The sequence below is a fragment of the Bradysia coprophila genome, unplaced genomic scaffold, assembly GCF_014529535.1.
Source record: "Bradysia coprophila strain Holo2 unplaced genomic scaffold, BU_Bcop_v1 contig_232, whole genome shotgun sequence".
In the NCBI taxonomy this organism is placed as follows: domain Eukaryota; kingdom Metazoa; phylum Arthropoda; class Insecta; order Diptera; family Sciaridae; genus Bradysia; species Bradysia coprophila.
Window position 1 is genome coordinate 15,317,666 of NW_023503493.1, and position 20,264 is coordinate 15,337,929.

Here is a 20,264-nt window from a genome sequence, read left to right on the forward strand (position 1 = left end):
CAAAATTGCATTTTTGGACAAAGGTCTGAAAATTGAACCATCGGTAAATATGGACTTACATAGTCTAATGCGAGATGGAGTCCAAAATTTTAGTCCCTCCCCTTCCCTCCTATCACTTTAAAGTTTTCGGTGCAAAGGTAGGTTTGATGAATTATTGTGAAGTCGCCATGACTCCTACTATAGCTATATATAGCTCAAATGAGAGAGGAAAGTCCAGTTTTTTTTTAATTAGTTTTCCGAATTTTCTATTTTCATGTGACTTTTCCGAGCTTTCCCCAATGTCAGAAAAAAAAGTTTAGTTTCAAAATGAGATAACTCGTGAAATAAATTTTTTTTAAAAGAAACGATTTTGCGAGGAATTGTTCGTTCCTGGTCACCAATCACCCATAGTAGCCATGTGCGGATTAGGAGGCAAAGGGAAAACTCAGCTCGTACGGAAGTTTATTGACCTAAACCACATACATTACACCTACATTATTTGGATCAACTCCGAAGAATATAGTTCAATGTTGAGTCGGTTTGAGGAAGTGGCAACAAATTGACGACCATTTTAGGGGAGGACGATCTGGTAATTGCATGGTAAACTCTGTAAATTCGTCACGGCAAACCCGTACTATTACCTGGCTAAAATTAATAAGGTGCTCGAATTGTACCTCGAGGTTTATGAAAAACAAAAAGTTCTCTTAGAAGAAAATCATCTAGACATTCTAAACTGTACCATGAATATTCCGTGTACCATTTGGAGAGATATTCGGAGGCACTCCAAATGCACCAAAACGTTTATGTAATGAAAAAGAAAGTCCTAGGAGAACATCATCAAGATACACTCATTTGCATGTTAAATGTTGGCCTTACCCAGATTAAACTGGGGAATTTTTCTGAAGCTTTAAAAATCAACCAGGAAGCTCACGAAAAACAAAAGATTGTCTTAGGAAATAATCATCCAGATACTATTCATAGTAAAGCGAATATTGCGGCCACATACTATCACATGGAGAAATTTTGGGTGGCACTCGAAATGTTTCAAGAATGATAGATTGAATTGGGAAAAGATCATCAACAAACACTTGAAACTAAGTGGGACATCGCTAATTCGTTGAGTAAACTGGGAAAATTGTATGAGGCTCTCAAAATACATCAAGCAGTTTATGAGAAACAAAAAATTGTGTTGGGAGAAGATCATCCACATCTGTACATCTGACATTGTTTCGATGATTCCTTAAAATTTTCCGATTTTTTCGAAAAAAAATTTAAAAAAAAATCGCTGACGTATAATGCACATTAAATTGATAAAACGAAATTATTTGACAGAGTTTTTTTTTAAAAAAAAACGTTAAGTTCGTCCCGTTGACATAAATGGTTAAATTGCTGAAGTTGGATACAAATTATAGCGATCAAAGTAACTCAAAGTCATCGTCAACTAATTTAGATTGTGTTGGCAATGGTTTTTCGGTGTATGGCGGTGGAGGATCATCGTTGACCCTTGCCAGTTCGGGAGCAGTTGGTTGATAGGAGCTGATAGTAGGCTGAACGGGATAGGAAACACTACGAAACGGTATATTACCAATGACCAATGGAGACGATGCAACCAAGTTGAATCCAACACCAGACACTTTCATTTCCAGCTGATGCAAAGAGATCATCATTTTTAACGGTGTTCGATGCATTTTTATGGTCTCTTTAAAGTTAACTTACCACCAATTTATATTTGACATTTATAATGCGACATCGTCCCAATGTTGATGGTTCGATTTGTGGCACTCTTAAAGTATTATCTTGCCACATGTGGTCTGCCACGAGCAATATACTCTATTTCCTATGCAAAACACCAAAGGTAGGTGAACCGAGAACCGATAATAACAAGGACTATACCTTATGAATGGATAGGCATTCCGTCACAGTTCTGTCACTTTTATTGAATATTTCCGCAATGAATGGTACATATTCCCCGGGAACAGCACCTCCTTTAGGAATACGTAACGTGATGTCCAATGGTCCACTTTGAAAAATAACACCAAATGTTTTGCACGCCTTAACAATGATTGGTACTTGGGCCGTAGGCTCAACGTTTAAGTCAACAACGCTAACAACTTGAAAAAATGCGAGCGATTTGTAATCAAAGGCCCAGGATTTACCGATCACCATCTCCAATGAGTATTCAATTGATCCGAATTCACCAACAAATGACGAAGGCAATCCGAATGGCAAAGTAAATTGGAAAGGGTAAGTGAATCGGCCACTCTTAATTGTCCATTCGCCTCCATCTAGAAACACAATTGTACCGATGATTATTGATTATGGTCGATGTAGACGTTATAGAGTCGACTCACCATAGCCCAAAATGTTCAACGTAATATCCAGATAAGTTTCTTCCTCACTGTATTCCACATCAATGTATTCGGAACTGGATGACGAAGACGTGGAATGGTGATGATGGGTATGCTGCGAATGGAGCTTCAGAGTATTGGAATGTGCACTGGTTTTTAAATCAAAAAGAAGAGGAAATAATTAAAATCGCAGCCCATCCGGCGAGTTTATATTTATTTTTAAAGTGAATCATTACCCAATCGAATCATGAAATCTTTGCTCTTTCTCCGTAAATTTTACTTTTCCCTTTCCGTGAATTCGTAGTTTCAGACCTATTACGCAGTATAGTCACAACATTGATTCATCAAAGGATTGCACAGTAATGGATCTAGTAAGTACCTTTCACTTTTACGTCCGAGTCTGAAGTGACAACTATGTTTCCGTTCAAAGTTTCGCCTGGAAAGTAATAGTTTCTATTGGTGGTGTTGACCAGATTTATTTGACTGTGAAGACCCATTGCAGTCTATAGTGAACAATAACAACTGATTCTGAAAATGAAATAGAAATTTATGTTGTTTCTCGATCTTCTGGTAGTTTGAACTGAATTATAGTCGTAAGAGAAGCATTCAATTTGAAGAGAAATCTGTTATCAGAATTATGAATCATCCGAAGAGTCATCCGAATCAAATGTTGTGAAATGTTATGAGCCGAAACAAAATTTTAATTGTTCGATGCTGATCTGTACTAATAACCTGATCCTATTTTCCTTTGCAGCAATTGGGCAAATCTATTTCACTTAAATCCGTATACGGTTTTGACCACGAAAGGTAATTTGAACTGTTTAAAATTTGATCATCTTCTAAAATGCAACAAACTGCACGAAACCAACATATGGAACGAAATGTCAATGCAGATGCAGATCGTACTTGTATTCGTTGCACATCGCCGGTATTACACACCCATGTAGCCTGAAAGTATGCTACACAAAATCGGAAAATAATCTGTAAGTAGCAAGTTCTTTAGGTCGAGAGAGGACAGAGGATAATACAAAGGGCGTTTGCGTAACGTGTTTATAACAAGACTCAGAAGGATACTCACTTAAGACATTTCCTTTCAGTTTCAGAGTCTTCGAAGGACTTTCTATCATCACTTAGCTCCTAGGTAAAAGCATGAAATCAACGACGTTTTTGCACTTATTGGTTTTATGTAAAGTAAAGACTTATTTAGCTTCCCTTATTTAAAATCGAAATATTTTTATTGAACAGAGAAATATAGCGTCATTACAATCAGACTGAGTAAATACTTATATTCACAGACAAAGTCACAGATTAAATAAAATTAGTAAAGACAACATTCCATGAACACAATTATCGCCTTTTAGTTGATGCAAATCCAGTGGATGTTGATTTTGTGGCGCTTCCCCCACTACTACCCCGACGTAAACTACCGAAAGACGAATAACCAGATGCAGCGGGATTATTCCAGAACGAACTTTGTCGATGGTCACGTCTACCGTATCCATTGTTGCGATTCGATCCAAACAAATACCCAAGGATACCACCAGTTGCCATACCACTGAAAAATCCTGGACCATTCGAGTTTCCTGGATTATTTGAAGTTCCCGTCGATGACGTTCCGAATGATGTATCGCTGGTACCACAAAAGTCTGGTCGGAAGCCAGGAGGAGGTGGAGCCGATGGATTGAACGATGATCCTCCACTGGTATTATCTCGTTGTTCACTTGTTTGGCTTGGTCGAAGATAGAAGTACAACGCAATGGCCCCACCGATAAACAAAATTGTTAGAAATGTTGAACCCCTGTCCCCATTTGTGCTATGCGAGCTCTGAGGCGATGATGGGAAATAAGAACTGGACGTTTTTGATACTTCTGCGATTGTATATTCAAGACCACACGATCCAACGAGAATGTAATCATCTTCTGGATAATCGTATCCCTCGCATGACACTTCGAGCCGACCAAATTTGTAGTTCGACGGTAGTTCTGCTTTACATTCCCACTGTACGTCGTTGCCATCGAAGCCACGATTGTAGCACTGCGCGGTTTCAATTTGTGCCCGATTACATTGACCTCCGACACAAGTCAATTGTTTTACTGGGGCACTTCGCCGTGATGTAGTCCATTTGTCGGAATAGAGTGTCAATGTGTTGACGTCCTTCAAACGGATGCTATCCCGTTTCGCGGAAACACTGACGATTGCAAGCAGTAACACGAAAATTGTGTCCTTTGAATTCATGGCACCGTGACAGTCACAAAATATAAATTTTATTAATTGATTCGGTAAGTAATTTGTAATTCGAAATGAAATATGTTATCGTTTAGTCACTCCAACATACGCAAATGATATGACAGACAAATATTGGTTTAGAGAATATTTAACTAGAACAATTTACTCAAAAATAAGCTCCTGATGATTTACTGATGCAATAACAATAACAATGTTATCAACTGACGTGTATCAGTTGTCTTTTTTGGCCAATAGATGGCATGAGTAGTCCTATGTTACAATTTTAAGAGGCATAATTGTTCCTCCTCAGACACACTCCAACATGATTCTTCTTAACAATTGATACTTGCTCCATCCAACGATCACAACTCAAAACAACTAGGAAATTCGGAAAAGCGCAATAATTTAAATTTGAACACACAAAATTTTGACTAAAATATGTAGATTTTCTGTTACTTATTTAGTGAAATCAACTTCTACAATGTATGCACTGGTAATCAGCGTATAGGTTTGTTCCAAGTAACTGTAAACACGAACTTTGACAACTCGAACAACGACAATTTCATCCATAGCAACGTCGCTTACGTGATATTTCATACAAATCGACCAACGTCGCCTACGCGATTTACACTGAGGTATTATTGAGATTATGGTTATATGGATGAAATTTGACAATTCATATGGCCTTGGAACAAACCTATAATAAAGGCTGAAATCGTTTAAATTATCAAAAATTTATTTTATTATTTAGATCAAAAATTTGGCTGCCCATATGTCCCCTTTACTGAAAGTAGCATTTTAATCGAAATGACATCATTTTTGAAATCATTTTTCGGAAATGATTCGATTTAGTGTGACGCCATTTTATTATATTTTGATAATGCTTAAACCTATTGCAGTTTGTTTTTTAACATTTGTGAAATTTAAAGATTTATTTTAAAAATTTGTGACCGCAATTCTAACCGAATCAGTGGCAGCTTTTCATATAATACGCTCTTGTGTTGTGATATTTTTGGTGTTGTCAGGAAAGTGAGCAGTTTTGTGAAAATTTTAGCTCAAAACAGAGATACTTTAATTTCATTATTTTATCAAAATTTTATTAATTTCTGGAAAATGTAAGACCGCAATTCCAACGGCGAAAGTCCATATTACCTTTCTGAAGCATATTCGAATCATTTTATATGACTTCCTAAGAGATACATCGACAGTTTTCGGGTCGTTTTTTCGGGTTTTGTGGTAGGAAAAAGTGCCGATGCCTCTTAAGCAGCCAGTTTTCTTTGAATCTCACTGTAAAGTAACCGCGGGACTATACCTTGTCGTTTGCATAGAAATTTTAGAAATGTCCACGGAGTCTTCGTTAAATTGTCTTCAGACTTTATTTCTTTTTGATGAAATTGATCTGCAAGTACCAAATATTGGAAATATTCAAATATGTTTTACCACTTGACATACAGAGAGTGTGCATGGATCTTCGAACGCTTTTGAAAGAGAGAAAGAAGACTAGAGAGAACTTATTGACATTTTCATTTGTCAAACATTTTGTCACTTTTGCAAAAAAGTCTAAAAATAAAATCTGCGGGTGTGTGTGATTGTTGAAAAAAATTATTGAAAATTTCGTAGTTATCGCATCGAAAAACGAATAAAGAAAAATGATTAATCTAATCCGTGTCAACGCTAGCAATATCATTAGAAATGCAATAACACATCCAACATCAACCACCGTACGGTACGGTGGTACGTTCTACCGTACGGGAGCTATCAAACCAATGCCAAAAGTGCTTCCATTCGGTTTCTTGGGCTTAATTGGATCTGTTGTACCAGGATTATTCATTGGAGCGGCAATTAGCAAAAGTGTGGCCAATTTCTTAGAAGAAAATGAATTATTTGTGCCGTCCGACGACGATGATGACGAAGATTAAAGAATTTTTGCTTTTTTGTGTCAAACGTTTTTTCGATTCAATAAACAATGCAAAAAAAAATTTGACAAATTTAAATCGATTGAATTTTTTTTCTCAAAATGTAAAAAGCTTTTATTCATTTAACAACGTTTAGAATTTAATAAATTATTTTATTTTTTTAATTTTAATTTTAATTTTACGTGTCTTTTTCTAAGAAAAATCTTGCGAGAATTTACCAAAATACCGAATTAATGTAGACAGAACAGAAATTATAAAATTGAAAAGATTTTTTTTTGTTTCACATTGCTCTTCTTCCTGCCATCGAACTGCTAAGTTACTTTGTAAATAATTTTGAAATAAATTCAATTTGTAACTTGTTTACAATTTTGGGCTTTCTATTTGTGTAATCGTTTCAACTTTCAACAAGAAATATTGATTATAAGTCGTTCAGCGAAAAAAACTATTAATTTTAAATCTTCCATATGTAACTTAGTGACTAATTGTTGATAGAGGCTTTAAATCCATTTTTCGCTTTGAAACATGATGGCACATGTCCTACAGGTCAAAAATTATAAAAATGTCTTCGCCAAAAATAATTTGATTGGTTTCGTTGAACGCAAACGAATACATCGACACAACGAAAAAAAACGTCCCTAAATTTTACGGTTATAGCCGTAAGTCATTTCATTTACGATCCTATACAGTGTTTAAGGAGAGCGATTTTTGACCACTTTGTTTAAACTGGTCTCGGGGTCACAACGTCAAAATGAGAGAAATCACATACAAACTTAAACTGGGCTCAACTCTCAATTTCTTTTTCCATTGATGAATATTTGCCAGCTGACACCGAGACCAATTAAATTTAACTGGTTTTCGCTCTCCTTAAACACTGTATAAAGGCAAACCTGATGGATGCCAAAAGTCTCGAACTTGTGTTAATAATCAACTAAGAAAAGTCGTTAGCTCACATCTTATATTGCAAACCATGACAATCTAGTCGAGCTTTAAGATGTCATAACTCACGTTGTCGGGCTTTGTTGTCACTAATCATACTACTGCTTAAGCGATTTCAACCAACGCACTGGACAGTGCTATGTTTCAGCCTATAAATATGTTAACATCAAAATATTGCTTGATCAACGCAGTTCAAGCATGAGTGGTACTCATTGGAAGCACTTTTGCTTGAAGTGCGTTGAACGATGGATACCTTTTAACAACATTCTCGTAGTATGGGAGATTCCACTAAGAATACGGAATGTAAACTTTACACTGTAAAGTACGGCATTAATAATTATAAATGGCTTATTCGAGCCTATTAGGAAATTTGTTCCGAGGCCATATTTAATAATAATACGGCAGAGTTAAATAAACCAGGCAGGTGCGGTTCATTTTTGAAACGTCAAATAAGGGACCTAACCCACTGTATGAAAATGAACTCAAATGAACACTGACATAAGTTGAAAAATTTAATTCGCAAAACACCAAGGCTACTAGATCATTCAGGTCCCTAGTCAGATCAAGCGTTCCTGCCTGGTTTACTTTGCTCTGCCGTGATAATTATATTAATTTTACAAAGAGTTAGTTTGTCACATATAGTTTGTCATGATCGCATGATGTTACTGACTGACTTTTTCGACTCCCATCAAGTAGTAGAACTTGCTACACGATTTTAACTGAAACCAATAGAGAGTATTGCTGAAACTATTCAATTGAGAACTGCTTGAAAAGGTATTATTATTGTTGAAATATTTTTTAAATTGCGAAAACTTTTGCAAATTTTGCGAATTTTTTCAAACTTTTGTTTGGATTTTACGTGTAAATTCAATTCTACACAATATGGCCAGGGCCATACGGTTTCGAATATCTGCTGTTTTAACCAATTTTAACCAATTTAAACGCTCGTTCATTTGTTTACACATTTTGTGAAAAACATTATGAATGCAAATAGTTCGCTAAAGTCGTAAAACGTAAGCTTGAATTCCAGATACTTGCGCGCACGAGAACCAAACATTTTTTATTGAAATAAACAATGGAAAATTTCGAGTACAAATATGGCTTAGTTCAGAACAGTTGCACAAATAAACTGTCTATCAATAGATAAATATTTTTCCACATTGGCCTAGCGACGACTTCGTCCTATCGTTCTTTGATTAAAGTTGTGACCCTCTCTAGCAACCTAATGGGTAATTTTTCCTAAAATCTGAACGTAATCACTAACACAGAAATAGGAAATTCTTTGTGGGTGGATGGGTATTATGCATCAGACCGTTTTTCACTTCATCATTTTTTTAATTCTATCAATTCATGATCGTAAAACCCAAATGAGTAGATTTTCACTTGAGGCCGCAGGACGAGTTTCACTGTACAATGTACAAATCGTGTGAGTAAATGGGTTATTTTCCTAATGCATGCTAGAAGGTTTTTTTTTAGCAAATTAGAGGTTTCTAGCTCAAGGCGGAGGCGAGTTTTGGAATCGAATTCGCTAAAAAATCCTTTTGGCATAAGTTAGGAAAAACGTTTTTCTTGACCATTGACACAAAGTTTGCGATATTTCAACAATAGTAAAGAAAAAACGTTTATTAGTAAAATTAAAACTTTCGTTGTCTTTTCTTTTAGAAAAACGCTGTATGCTAATAGCTATGCATAAGTGATTTTTGTGCCACTCAGCATCATAATATGCAAAATTTGCAAACTTTAGAGGCCTCTATGGCATAAAACGTTGTATGAATCTAGAGCCTAAAAAAGTACTTTGCACTCGATGTCATAATAGTTGTTTATGACATCGATTGCAAAGTACTTCATTAGGCTCTAGATGTGTAATAAAATTATGCCACGAGGTCGCAGACCGTGTGCCATCGTGAGCCTAATAAACTACTTTGAACCGACATCTAAAGTTTGCAAAATTTGCATATTATGATGCTCAGTGGCATAAATAACTATTAGGCACACGATGTGTATTGTCAAATCCACAAATCTACTTTTCGTCACTTAGTTAAAAAAATTATTTAGCTGAAGGAGATGTTGAAAGGTGAGCGTTGCTTGGTAAGTCTTTAAGTCTTTATTAACTCCATTGGGGATCTGAACTGATATTACTGGGTTTTTGTCCAGCGAGTCGAATGCCATCCGATGTATCATGGGAGGGGTGTTAAATTAGTGTCCTTTCTCCATTTAGACAGATTATCGTGAAGAATTGTTACTTCGCAATTATTTCTTCCCCATAAAAGTACAGGTCGCTTTACCTACCCCTGGTACACTTCCCCAATTTATTACTGTAGCAGATGAAATAGCAACATATAAGTGAAACATTACATATCATTGCTTGATTTTAATTTTATTTAATCAATTTCGAAAAATGAACAGTGGTACATTAACAAGTTAAGCGATTGGACACGTAATATCATTGTCGAGACCAAACTGCGAAAGCAAACCTTTAGTATTATCAAGGATGGCAGTAGCTTGAAGTACTTTTTGATATGTTTGGTCCTGTGTTTGCCTAATGGTCTCCAAATATTTGTTGCTAACACATCGCAATGACGACAAATCGCCTTCACACTGTTGTTTACCGGCTGCGAGCAAACTATTTTCACCTGTAAGTCGAGTATTCTCAGTTTCAGACGCACTTAAACGGGCTGTAACGGAATTAAGATCGTTCAAGCAATTGTTCTGGTTTGATTGGCATGTTGTTAGTTGGAATTCGAGCGATGATGTACTGTCACCACAAACGGTTAGCTGTTTCGTTTGATTATCAATGGTAATTTGCAATGTATTGATAGTTATTTGGAAGTTATCGACTTCATCCTGGCAGCTCTTGGTCTGTGATTGAGCGTCAATGACAGCCTGGAAGAAATAAGTAAAAAGCAAATTGAAGAAAAGCCAATATAGATAGAAAAGGAATCAGAGTATTACCTGTTGCGATAGTTCAAATTGGTGAGTTATGTCGTTGATATTCAAAACGTAGTTCTTATTTTCAATGATGCAGGAATTTTTAAGGTCGATTTCAGATTGGAGTGAAACCTGGCACTGACCGTAGGAGATTTGTAGGTTGTTAATAGTGGTTTCATAATTGTTTATAATTGTTGTCTTCTCATTTTGAATTATCGTTACTTCATTTCTACAGTCGAAAGAAATAGTCTGTTCGTTCTTGTAATTCTGTTCAAATATAACGAGTTGTGCTTGGCAATGTAGAAGATCTGCTGCAACCGCATTATGGCGCATCAATTCTTCGTAATCTCTCTTCTGGTCTTCGTTATATTCGTTGATCTGAATTTGCAAGGCTTGATTAACTTTACCTAACTCAAGTTCACAATTGGAGAAGCTTGTCTGGGTGATCTCCCAGCTTTGTTTTATAGATAAATAGTCAATCGATAACTGGTTCTTGCTATCTTGGCATTTGGTAAGCTTGTCCGTAATTTCCTTAACGTTCTTCTTCAAATCGTTGTTACTGTATGTCAGGGTTTCAACATTTTTGTTGCAGCTTTCCGAATTGACAATAAGAATTGAATATTTATGTTTCAATTCCGTTAATTCTTTTTCGTTTACTTGAGTGACGGACGTAATCTGCTGAATATTGCTTTGTAAATTAATAATGGTGGTTTGACTCTGTTGATAATTGAACTCTAATTTGATGTTGACTTGCTTCAATTGCTCTAGCGAAATGGAAATTTGTTCGTATTGAGTTTTCCACGATTGCAATTCAATGGTGATTTGGTTGTAAGTTGTTTGCAGTATAAAATATTCGTTGGTGGACTTCTGAAGTTGACTTCTCAACACGGCAATTTCTGCGTTGGCAGCGTCTAATTGCAATTGGATTGCATCACAGTTGCCTTTACCGTTTCCATTCCCATTACCGTTTCCATTCCCATTACCGTTTCCATTCCCATTACCATTTCCATTACTATGTCCGTTTCCATTACCATGTCCGTTTCCATTACCGTGACTGCTTCCCCCACTGCCCTGGTGACTGCCAGAATGCCATTCGAAGTGCCAGTTGTTATCTTTCTTTTCTTTAGAATTTCGTTCTCGAGAATCATCATCCCTCTTACCGCCTTTGCCACCTCCGCATCCTTTTTTATCTCCGCCATTTTTGTCTTTACCTTCGTTAGAATTTCGTTCTTTAGAATCATCGTTCTTATTATCGCCTTTGCCAGCACTGCATCCTTTTTTATCGTCTCCGTCTTTTCTTTCTTTAGAATTTCCTCCGCCGCACGGTCTATTATGTTTACCTTCATTTGAATCTCGTTCTCCAGAATCATCATCCCTCTTACCGCCTTTGCCACCTCCGCATCCTTTTTTATCTCCATCTTTTTTGTCTTTACCTTCATTAGAATTTCGTTCTTTAGAATCGTTGTCCTTTTTATCGCCTTTGCCAGCACTGCATCCTTTTTTATCGTCTCCGTCTTTTCTTTCTTTAGAATTTCCCCCGCCGCACGGTCTATTATTTTTATCATCATTGTTATCACCTTTACCACCACCACAACCTTTTTTATCGTCCTCTTTTGAGTCTTCCTTAGAATTTCCATGATTTCCTTTTCCTTTACCTTTATCATCATTTCTTTCTCCAGATTTTCCTTTTCCAGAACATGGGGTAGAAGAAGAAGAAGATGAAGAAGTCTTAGTAATAGTTGTAGTGTAACCGCCTTGTGCAGAAGCCGTTTTTATGTTACCGTTACTGCGATCATCATCATCATCTTTTCTTTCTCCAGATTTCCCTTTTCCAGAACATGGGGTAGAAGAAGAAGAAGTCTTAGTTATAGTTGTAGTGTGACCACCTTGTGCAGAGGTTGTTTTAAAGTTGCCGTTACTGCGATCATCATCATCGTCTTTTCTATTTCCCGAGCTTTCGGAATGAGAAGACGATGATTTAACTACGGTTACAGTTTGTCCAGAGTGACCAGAACCGCCACCAAAACTGTTCCCAGATTCAGAAGACGATGATTTAACTACCGTAGTATATTGTCCTCCGGATTGTCCAGATCCAGATGAAGATGAGGATGTGCTGACCTTTTTGATAGTTGTAGTTTGCCCAGTTTGTCCACCAGAGTTTCCAAAGGAATTTCCAGAACTGGATGACGAAGAATAAACTACATGTCCCGAATTTCCATTTAAATGTCCATTTGACGATGATGAAGAAGAGGTACTGGTAGTAGTCACTGTTTTTCCTCCTTTACTATACGTTACGGTACTAGTTGGAATACCATGCACCTATACATTTTTTTAAAATTAAATATTGTTAGAGTTCTTATTTGTAAAATAAATAAAAAAAATTCTCATTACCTGTGCGCAATATAGCACAACAGCTGCGAAGAAAAAGATCTTCATGATGGTGCTTCGACAAAAAATATTTTGTAAATTAAATAAATGTTCACGCAAATCGACTTCTTATAGTAAACTTGGGTCCTACATAATCGTGCGTCAGCTAAATTTTGGCGCATCTGTTAGGAAAAAATAGGGTAATTGAGAATAGCAGATTATCGCCTATGTGATGAACATTTTTTAATTGAAAAAATTAATCTTGTTTTATGAAGAAAATTTGTAGGCTTTATGGGGCATAAGATCAACGTACCATGTATGCGCGCAGTGTTTTGGTGTGTGGTTAAGATTCATCTATTTTTGTCAAAGAAACATGGATCATGTCATTTCGTCAGCCTCCGAATATTTTCTATATGTTAATGCTAGGAGCAGTGTTAGGGCCTTAAGAGTGATATCGCCAAATCTTCAGGTGATTTTTTTAACTTTGGAAACAAGCGGTCTCCGATTTTAATGAGTGATAGCTCGTTGGATTCGTCTTTCAATTCTAGGAAACACGTGTCTTTCACTTTTTCTTTAAAAAAATTGTTTTCTTTGAAAAGCGCTCAAAAGTGAAGACATGTCAGAGGGTACCGAAAAAAGTTTTTCGACAATAACTCAAGAAAAAATTATCTTAAATTGTTGTAATGTTGTACGATTGTCGGCCTTGAAAAGACCTACAGGTGGAGTATACGCACCGCTTGGTGCTAGTTGATCCACTAGAGTTATGACTAGAAATATAGTGAATGTTCGGAGAGTCCGCCTTCTCTGCAGCTTCGATGTACCACGGAACTGAGTATGGGGTGTTGTAGCTGGCCTCACCCACTATCGTTGCACATATAAATGAACCCAGTACTTTTGGGCTACAAGCCTACAGAAGTCTTGAAAAAAAAGTTGGTGCCAAAATGTAGATTTTTTCCTTCTGTCTGAGGGCCCAACTGCCAGAACAGCGTCTGGAACGGTTCTACGTGAGTAATTTTGTATCGTCTACTATTCCCTTACCGTATACGCTTCACTTTGACTCGAATATAGGTCGTTACAACATATCCAGTGTTAGTAATTCTTGTGAAATATTATTAAATTTTTCTCGGAGGATTTTAGTCAAATAAAGTGTTAGCGTATAGCAAATGACCTCAGGAGTCCGGAACAGTAATTAGTTTTTCAATTGGACCAATATTTGCTACGCGACAGGAGTTTGGAAAAACGATACGATCAAGTGGGAGCAAACGGTTTTCCAAACTCCTGTCACGTAGCAAATATTGGTCCAATTGAAAAACTAATGACTGTTCCGTAGTCCTGAGGTCATTTGCTATATGCTAACACTTTATTTGACTAAAATCCTCGGAGAAAACGTTAATGATTTTTCTCTTGATGTTACTAATAGTGGATCTGATATATTCGCGACATAGCGAAGCGTTTTTCTATTGATAAGGTGAAAGAATAGTAGACAATAAAAAATGATTGAAGAAGTACCGTTCCAGATGCTCTTCTGGCAGTTGGGCCCTCAGAAAGAAGGAAGCAATCTACATTTTGGCACCAACTTTTTTTTTCAAGACATTGTAGGCTTGCAGCCCAAAAGTACTGGGTTCATTTATATGTGCAACGATAGTGGGTGAGGCCAGCTACAACACCCCATACTCAGTTCCGTGGTACATCGAAGCTGCAGAGAAGGCGGACTCTCCGAACATTCACTATATTTCTAGTCATAACTCTAGTGGATCAACTAGCACCAAGCGGTGCGTATACTCTACCTGTAGGTCTTTTCAAGGCCGACAATCGTACAACATTACAACCATTTAAAATAATTTTTTCTTGAGTTATTGCCGAAAGACTGTTTTCGGTACCATCTGGCATGTCTTCACTTTTGAGCGCTTTTCACAGAAAACAAATTTTTTTAAGAAAAAGTGAGACACGTGTTTCCTAGAATTGAAAGACGAATCCAACGAGCTATCACTCATTAAAATCGGAGACCGCTTGTTTCCCAATCACCTGAAGATTTGGCGATATCACTCTTAAGTTACAGTGATTCTTCGATTTTGTGATTTTGCACCTTCGATCATTTTGTGCGCCTAACTAGTGTAATCCTATGCATCTATCTGGGTCAATATTCAGCATAATACCCTATATCAATTATTTACTACTTGAAAAATAAATAGAAGGAAAATCAATATTTTTCCGCGTTTTATTTTATAAATTTTTAAACTACACGAAATTCATTTAGTTGAAAATGTGAACAAATACTACGTGTATATTTGCTACTACGTATGTTGTTGATAAAAATATATTACTGACATACTTGCGCCTAAACAAACTTCACTTTGGGAAAAGGACAATAAAAGCAACTATTAATGTAAACAGATTAGCGTCGCTGTTTTGCGTTAGTATCAATCATTTTTTATCTTCAGTCCAATTCAAGAGTTGAAGAAGGTCAAAAAACGTTGACTAACCTCGGATACAGTTCGGGTTGACCTTCTTTAATTCAGATTGACCCTAATCGGATATCAACCCGAACCTGACCTGAACCTGAAATTTTCAGAATAGTTCAGGTCGGGTTCGGGTAACCCGAAATTTTTCCACTAGAAATTCCAAAATTTCACGAAAGAACCCGAAAAAGACCTGTTCCATTCTGATAATTTCAGGTTCGGGTCAAACCTGAAATTGAAATTTCAGGCTCGCGTCAAATCCGGATCCCCAGACCAGATCCGGATGACCAAAACGTGTTCAGAAGCGCGTGACTCTTCCGCCCTTTTCGATGCTCCAAATAGGCTAATGGTTTTTAACAGTGTTTGACAGTTCTGTGACACACTGTCAAGTTTCAGTACCCTACAAACAGATAAATGGATGTCGATATGAGGATGATTTAAAAAAAAATTAGTTTAGATTTTGCATGATTGCTCAATTATAATTCAATTTATGATTGTACTTCAAAGCACCTAGCAGGGTAATAGATGTTTTACACGTCAAATAGAGTAGTATTTTGATACCAATAATATCATTATCAGCCACCATTGAAGCTACTAATAGTATTATTGGTATCAAAATACTACTCTATTTGACGTGTAAAAAGCTCTATTACCCTGTTAGGTGCTTGGTCGTAGTTTAATTATGTAAGACTGTTACCAACAAAATCTATTATTAGTTTCTGCACAAATCGCTGTCGAGATTAGGATGAAGTTATGAAGGAACTTGTATGTTCTACTTACGCTGTTATTACATTTTTAGCAATTTCAGCAATTTTACTGCAAAAACCAGAGATCTATTCAAAGTATGGTTGATAGTTTATCGAGACATTGTTATAGCCTATCATGCCTATCATGTCGGTTTGTATTGAAAAATTTACAAGTTATTGCAGTCCAAAATATTGCAGCAGGACAGTACGCCGACCATTAAATCGTACATCGAAATTTGTGTCTTTATGGGCATTTCTTTTCATCCTCGTGTCCTCTTGTCCAGTTTATGTAGGTTTCGATCAAAATCAATTTGGAAAAATTTTTTATATTTGAAAGCGACATAATTCAGATCAAAACTGTGTAAAGAACTCGCACTCGTTATTGGATCCATGTCCAATTACCGTATGATGTGCGTCTCATCTTGCTGCATCGCTTAGATGGTGTTCAAGGTAATCTGATTGAATTTAGAGACAGCGCTCAAAATCAAGAATAACGAAGTGGCGGTGGTATCGTGAAGTGATTATCATGAAATTAAATCATTAACAGCTGAACAGTTCTGATCCTACACTGATCCTACACTGATCCTACACTAGGTGACGAAAGCATCTATTTTAGGCACTAATGTGTAGATTGTCACTAATAAGCCGTAGGCCGAGTGCGACAACACACATCGTGTGCTTAAGAAATCATTTATCAAAGAGTTTTACGAAAGTTTTACTATCATCTGGTCGTTGCTTTTAAGACTTTTCTTGATTTGAAACACAATTCCGAATATAAAAAGATTTTTTAATAGAAAATTTTTAAACTTTTAAATTTTTAACAAATTAATGTTCACAAAGGAATTGCTTTCAAAGCTAAATTTGGATTAACTCATTGCCAGTAATGGAATAAATTTTAAGTTTTACTTTGCTGCGCAAATACGTTCGCCCAATAACGATTCCAATTTGATAGAATCGGCCGCGAATTTACGAATGCCATCAGATAGCTTTTCCGTTGCCATACGATCTTCATTCAACATCCAACGGAACTTCGGTTCATCAATTGTGATCTTCTCCTGTGTACTCTTTTTCGCCTCGTTCGCGTCCAACTTTTGGACAATCGGATCGGTGCTGCTTCCCAGTTCACCCAGTAGCTTAGGACTGATTGTCAACAGATCACATCCAGCTAATTCCTTGATTTCACCTGAAATGAAATCAAAATTTTTAGTCTCGACCACAAAAGCTCGAACATTTCATTATCTAACCGGTGTTACGGAACGATGCCCCCATGACGACGGTTTTATATCCAAACTTCTTGTAATAATTGTAGATTTGTGTAACCGAAATTACACCCGGATCAGCCTCAGGAGCAAATGTTTTGTCACTGGTGTTTTCCACATACCAATCCAGAATGCGTCCAACGAATGGTGAGATCAATGTTGCACCTGCTTCGGCGCACGACACGGCTTGACAGAACGAAAACAGCAACGTCAAATTGCAATGGATTCCATGTTCTTTTTCCAGTATTTTCGCTGCCTGAATGCCTTCCCAGGTGGAGGCCAATTTGATCAAAATTCGACTTTTATCAATGCCCAACTCCTTGTAGAGATTTATGTACTTCAATGCCTTCTCAACACTGGCATTGGTATCGAAAGACAAACGGGCATCGACTTCGGTTGAGACTCGTCCAGGAACGATTTTCAAAATTTCGCAGCCGAACAAAACGCAAAGCAAGTCCATTGCTTCTGTGATCTTTTCTTCCATCGTTCTGATTGATAAAAATAATTTTTCAATTCAATCTCGTAGAACATATTTAGGGATAAAAAATGGGATAACTTACGTTCCGGATTCGATGCCATGCTTGACAGCTTTATCGATGATATGCTGGTATTGCTTCATACTAGCTGCTGATAAAATCAACGATGGATTGGTTGTGGCGTCTGTCGGCTTGTAAGCCTTCATGGCTGAAAATTGAAATTTGCTGTTTAAATTCAAATACGATAGAAAGGAAATTTAACGGAGATTCAGTAAAACATTGAACCTAAGGTTTGATTTCGTCAAAAAAAAAACACGAAAACGTTATCTTACGTAACTGTGTGGTCGCGAATTCTGCCTAAGAAATTTTATCGAATAAATTACTAAATTACTAAATTACTTAAAGGAAGCAGCAAATAGAAATTTATGGAAAGAACAACTTTGGACAATTTTTCAATATCAACTTCTTATCTAGGTCACACTTTGTACATAAATTAGTAGGTAATGGCATTGGATGAAACAATTAAGTTCAGATCAATGAAACTGCAATTACCTCTGCATATCGATAAAACGTAAATTTAAATCTTAAATACAAAAGAGTCGAATAAGACCCGAGGCAGAATTAAACGGTTTTGATTTACTTATTTTAACTGACATTGTAGAATATGTCCCCAAACTTCTATCTTTTTTTAGATTTATATTAAAGGTGTTACCTACACCCAGTTTTCTAAGTTTGTTCCGGCTCCTTTGAGATCGGGTTTAAAAATCAAAAAGGGGCAAGTTAGACCTAAAATTTGAATGACTTTAAAATCTTTCTTCGACGGCTTTAGACTTTAAAAATATTGTGGCTCACACAACCCTATAATTTATACGTTCCATAACATCTAGGAACTCAGTGCTGTACTGAAAAGAAACGGAAGTGTGAGCATCTACAAGAAGTCTTATCCCAACATAATTTTTTGCGGAAGACAGCCAGTCTGTAGATGTAACTCACAGTGATCAAATGTTTTTCAAAAAGAAATTACAAGACGTGACAACACAATTTCCTTTTCTGGTTAACTTTTGGTGGAATCGTTTTGTAACACTTCTTGAGGAGAAAGAGACAATTTGTCTCCAATCAATGAATCCCTAGTGAAATATTAGTTATTGTCTTTTGAGAGGTGGGTATACAGTTTAAGACTTTCGTTTCTACCCGGGAAAGAACAAAATTCAGAGCTTGTTTAGTCATTTGTGTACCTGTTTTGGACGATTGATTTAAGGCAATTTCGCGGATTGTAGGCCGAACGAAGTGAGGTCTACAAGCGAAAGTGCCTTAAATCAACCGTCCCAAACAGGTGCACATGTGAGTTTTCATGCAGAGGGCCGGAAACCCGAGAAAATTCGAAAAATTGCCCTCATTTTCGGCCCCGAAGCATGAAAAATTCTTGTTAATAATTTCATCGAAAGTAGATTGGTTCGCCTTAGTTAGCAAAAAGAAACCAAAATTGCTTTTGTTCCTTGCATTGCTTTACCAGCTACGATATGCAGTTTTCATCTCAGACACATAGACTAATCTTCACGTCTTACACGAATGCTCTTCGCGGTGATGTTCACGTGTTGAAAACCACTTGAGAATTTTTCTATTTTTCATTCAAATATGACGTATTGCTAAGCCATTATGTTGTCAAGATTTGTGTGTATATCTACTGGTATGACCATATCAGAATTGCGAACGTATATCAAAAAATTTTGGAAGATATATAATAACATACACACATTTAGCCATGATCGGTCACGGTCAGTCGATATAAACAAAAAAAATCAATCATTTGATTGGTTATGTTGATTCCAGAGTAATTCACTCTTCTATCCAAAAAAAAACAATCAAATGAATTATTCTTCTAATAAAGAGCCGATGATGGAAATTTGCGGCAGAATTTATGAGCGATTTAAATTAGCGAATATCAAATTTTCCATTGAATCACGTGTATAACAATAAACAATTGAGTCTATGCAGCGATTCGAAACTGAACAGCAAAATTGTAATTAGAAAAAAAAAGTGAAAGGGAGCAGCATTGAATTACAAATTCAAATGCAACATTTTTGTTACGCGTGTTCTACATTTTCGAGTTTTTCAATGGAACTTTATCAACTAAAAAAAGCAACAACAACTCAACTCGATAGTAGACAACAAATTTTTTCTGTTGTGCCCCTTTGGCACGAAGGGTCACCTTCATAACATTTTATATCTGGAGTTGAAAATTATAACTCAACGTGCACGTACTTAATTATAGGAATATTTCAAACGACTTTTTTTCGATAAATCACTTCCGACGAAACAAAAAATTGAATTAAAGACGAAAAACACAAAAATTTAAATAAGTTTTTATGGAAAATTCATTAAAAACCTTCAAAGTCGCCGGTATCAGCCACAATTGTTGTAAGTTGTTTTAGTTGATCCAACGTTGACGACATTTTAGTTTTCTTTGACTGAGGTTCACCACTCATTATCAGACTAAAGACAATTGAAATTAAAATGTAAATTCAGCTCGTAAGTTCTAGGTTATCCCGACCGAAAGCCCACTTTTGATTTTTCAATATAATCAGCTCACGTAATATGACTTGATTAAACTGAATGCAAGTATA

The 20,264-nt window shown here is 36.5% G+C and overlaps 5 protein-coding genes across 17 annotated transcripts; 1 reads left to right on the top strand and 4 right to left on the bottom strand.

Annotated features, from left to right (window-relative positions):
- Positions 1 to 1,266: 1,266 nt before the first annotated feature.
- LOC119076937 (arrestin domain-containing protein 17-like) lies at positions 1,267 to 3,200 on the bottom strand. 2 transcript variants are annotated; one of them, XM_037183975.1, is made up of 7 exons: positions 3,048 to 3,200; positions 2,707 to 2,830; positions 2,564 to 2,639; positions 2,331 to 2,476; positions 1,873 to 2,264; positions 1,696 to 1,816; positions 1,267 to 1,625 (listed from the first exon to the last, which is right to left on the bottom strand). In XM_037183975.1, exons 2-6 carry the CDS (start codon positions 2,822 to 2,824, stop codon positions 1,772 to 1,774), a joined length of 777 nt encoding a protein of 258 aa, XP_037039870.1. In that variant the 5' UTR covers positions 2,825 to 2,830; positions 3,048 to 3,200; the 3' UTR covers positions 1,267 to 1,625; positions 1,696 to 1,771. The 2 variants fall into 2 exon arrangements, with proteins under 2 accessions (XP_037039870.1, XP_037039871.1); XM_037183976.1 differs by having other exon boundaries at positions 2,707 to 2,855; positions 3,060 to 3,199.
- A 474-nt stretch (positions 3,201 to 3,674) lies between these two features.
- LOC119075555 (store-operated calcium entry-associated regulatory factor-like) lies at positions 3,675 to 4,562 on the bottom strand. Its single transcript, XM_037182022.1, has one exon. The coding sequence runs from the start codon at positions 4,560 to 4,562 to the stop codon at positions 3,675 to 3,677; it is 888 nt and encodes a 295-aa protein (XP_037037917.1).
- A 1,519-nt stretch (positions 4,563 to 6,081) lies between these two features.
- LOC119076939 (essential MCU regulator, mitochondrial) lies at positions 6,082 to 6,832 on the top strand. The gene has a single exon (XM_037183978.1). It carries the CDS (start codon positions 6,203 to 6,205, stop codon positions 6,470 to 6,472), a length of 270 nt encoding a protein of 89 aa, XP_037039873.1. The 5' UTR covers positions 6,082 to 6,202; the 3' UTR covers positions 6,473 to 6,832.
- Positions 6,833 to 9,763: 2,931 nt separating this feature from the next.
- LOC119076940 (probable WRKY transcription factor protein 1) lies at positions 9,764 to 12,842 on the bottom strand. 12 transcript variants are annotated; one of them, XM_037183992.1, is made up of 7 exons: positions 12,725 to 12,842; positions 12,446 to 12,652; positions 12,265 to 12,385; positions 11,942 to 12,141; positions 11,853 to 11,896; positions 10,358 to 11,591; positions 9,764 to 10,288 (listed from the first exon to the last, which is right to left on the bottom strand). In XM_037183992.1, exons 1-7 carry the CDS (start codon positions 12,767 to 12,769, stop codon positions 9,827 to 9,829), a joined length of 2,313 nt encoding a protein of 770 aa, XP_037039887.1. In that variant the 5' UTR covers positions 12,770 to 12,842; the 3' UTR covers positions 9,764 to 9,826. The 12 variants fall into 12 exon arrangements, with proteins under 12 accessions (XP_037039887.1, XP_037039886.1, XP_037039881.1 ...); XM_037183991.1 differs by lacking the exon at positions 11,853 to 11,896 and adding an exon at positions 11,631 to 11,672 and having other exon boundaries at positions 11,940 to 12,141; XM_037183986.1 differs by having other exon boundaries at positions 10,358 to 11,299; positions 11,348 to 11,377; positions 11,408 to 12,141.
- A 3,836-nt stretch (positions 12,843 to 16,678) lies between these two features.
- LOC119076942 (probable transaldolase) lies at positions 16,679 to 20,257 on the bottom strand. The gene is made up of 4 exons (XM_037183993.1): positions 20,027 to 20,257; positions 17,725 to 17,848; positions 17,150 to 17,652; positions 16,679 to 17,088 (listed from the first exon to the last, which is right to left on the bottom strand). Exons 1-4 carry the CDS (start codon positions 20,124 to 20,126, stop codon positions 16,808 to 16,810), a joined length of 1,008 nt encoding a protein of 335 aa, XP_037039888.1. The 5' UTR covers positions 20,127 to 20,257; the 3' UTR covers positions 16,679 to 16,807.
- Positions 20,258 to 20,264: the final 7 nt, after the last annotated feature.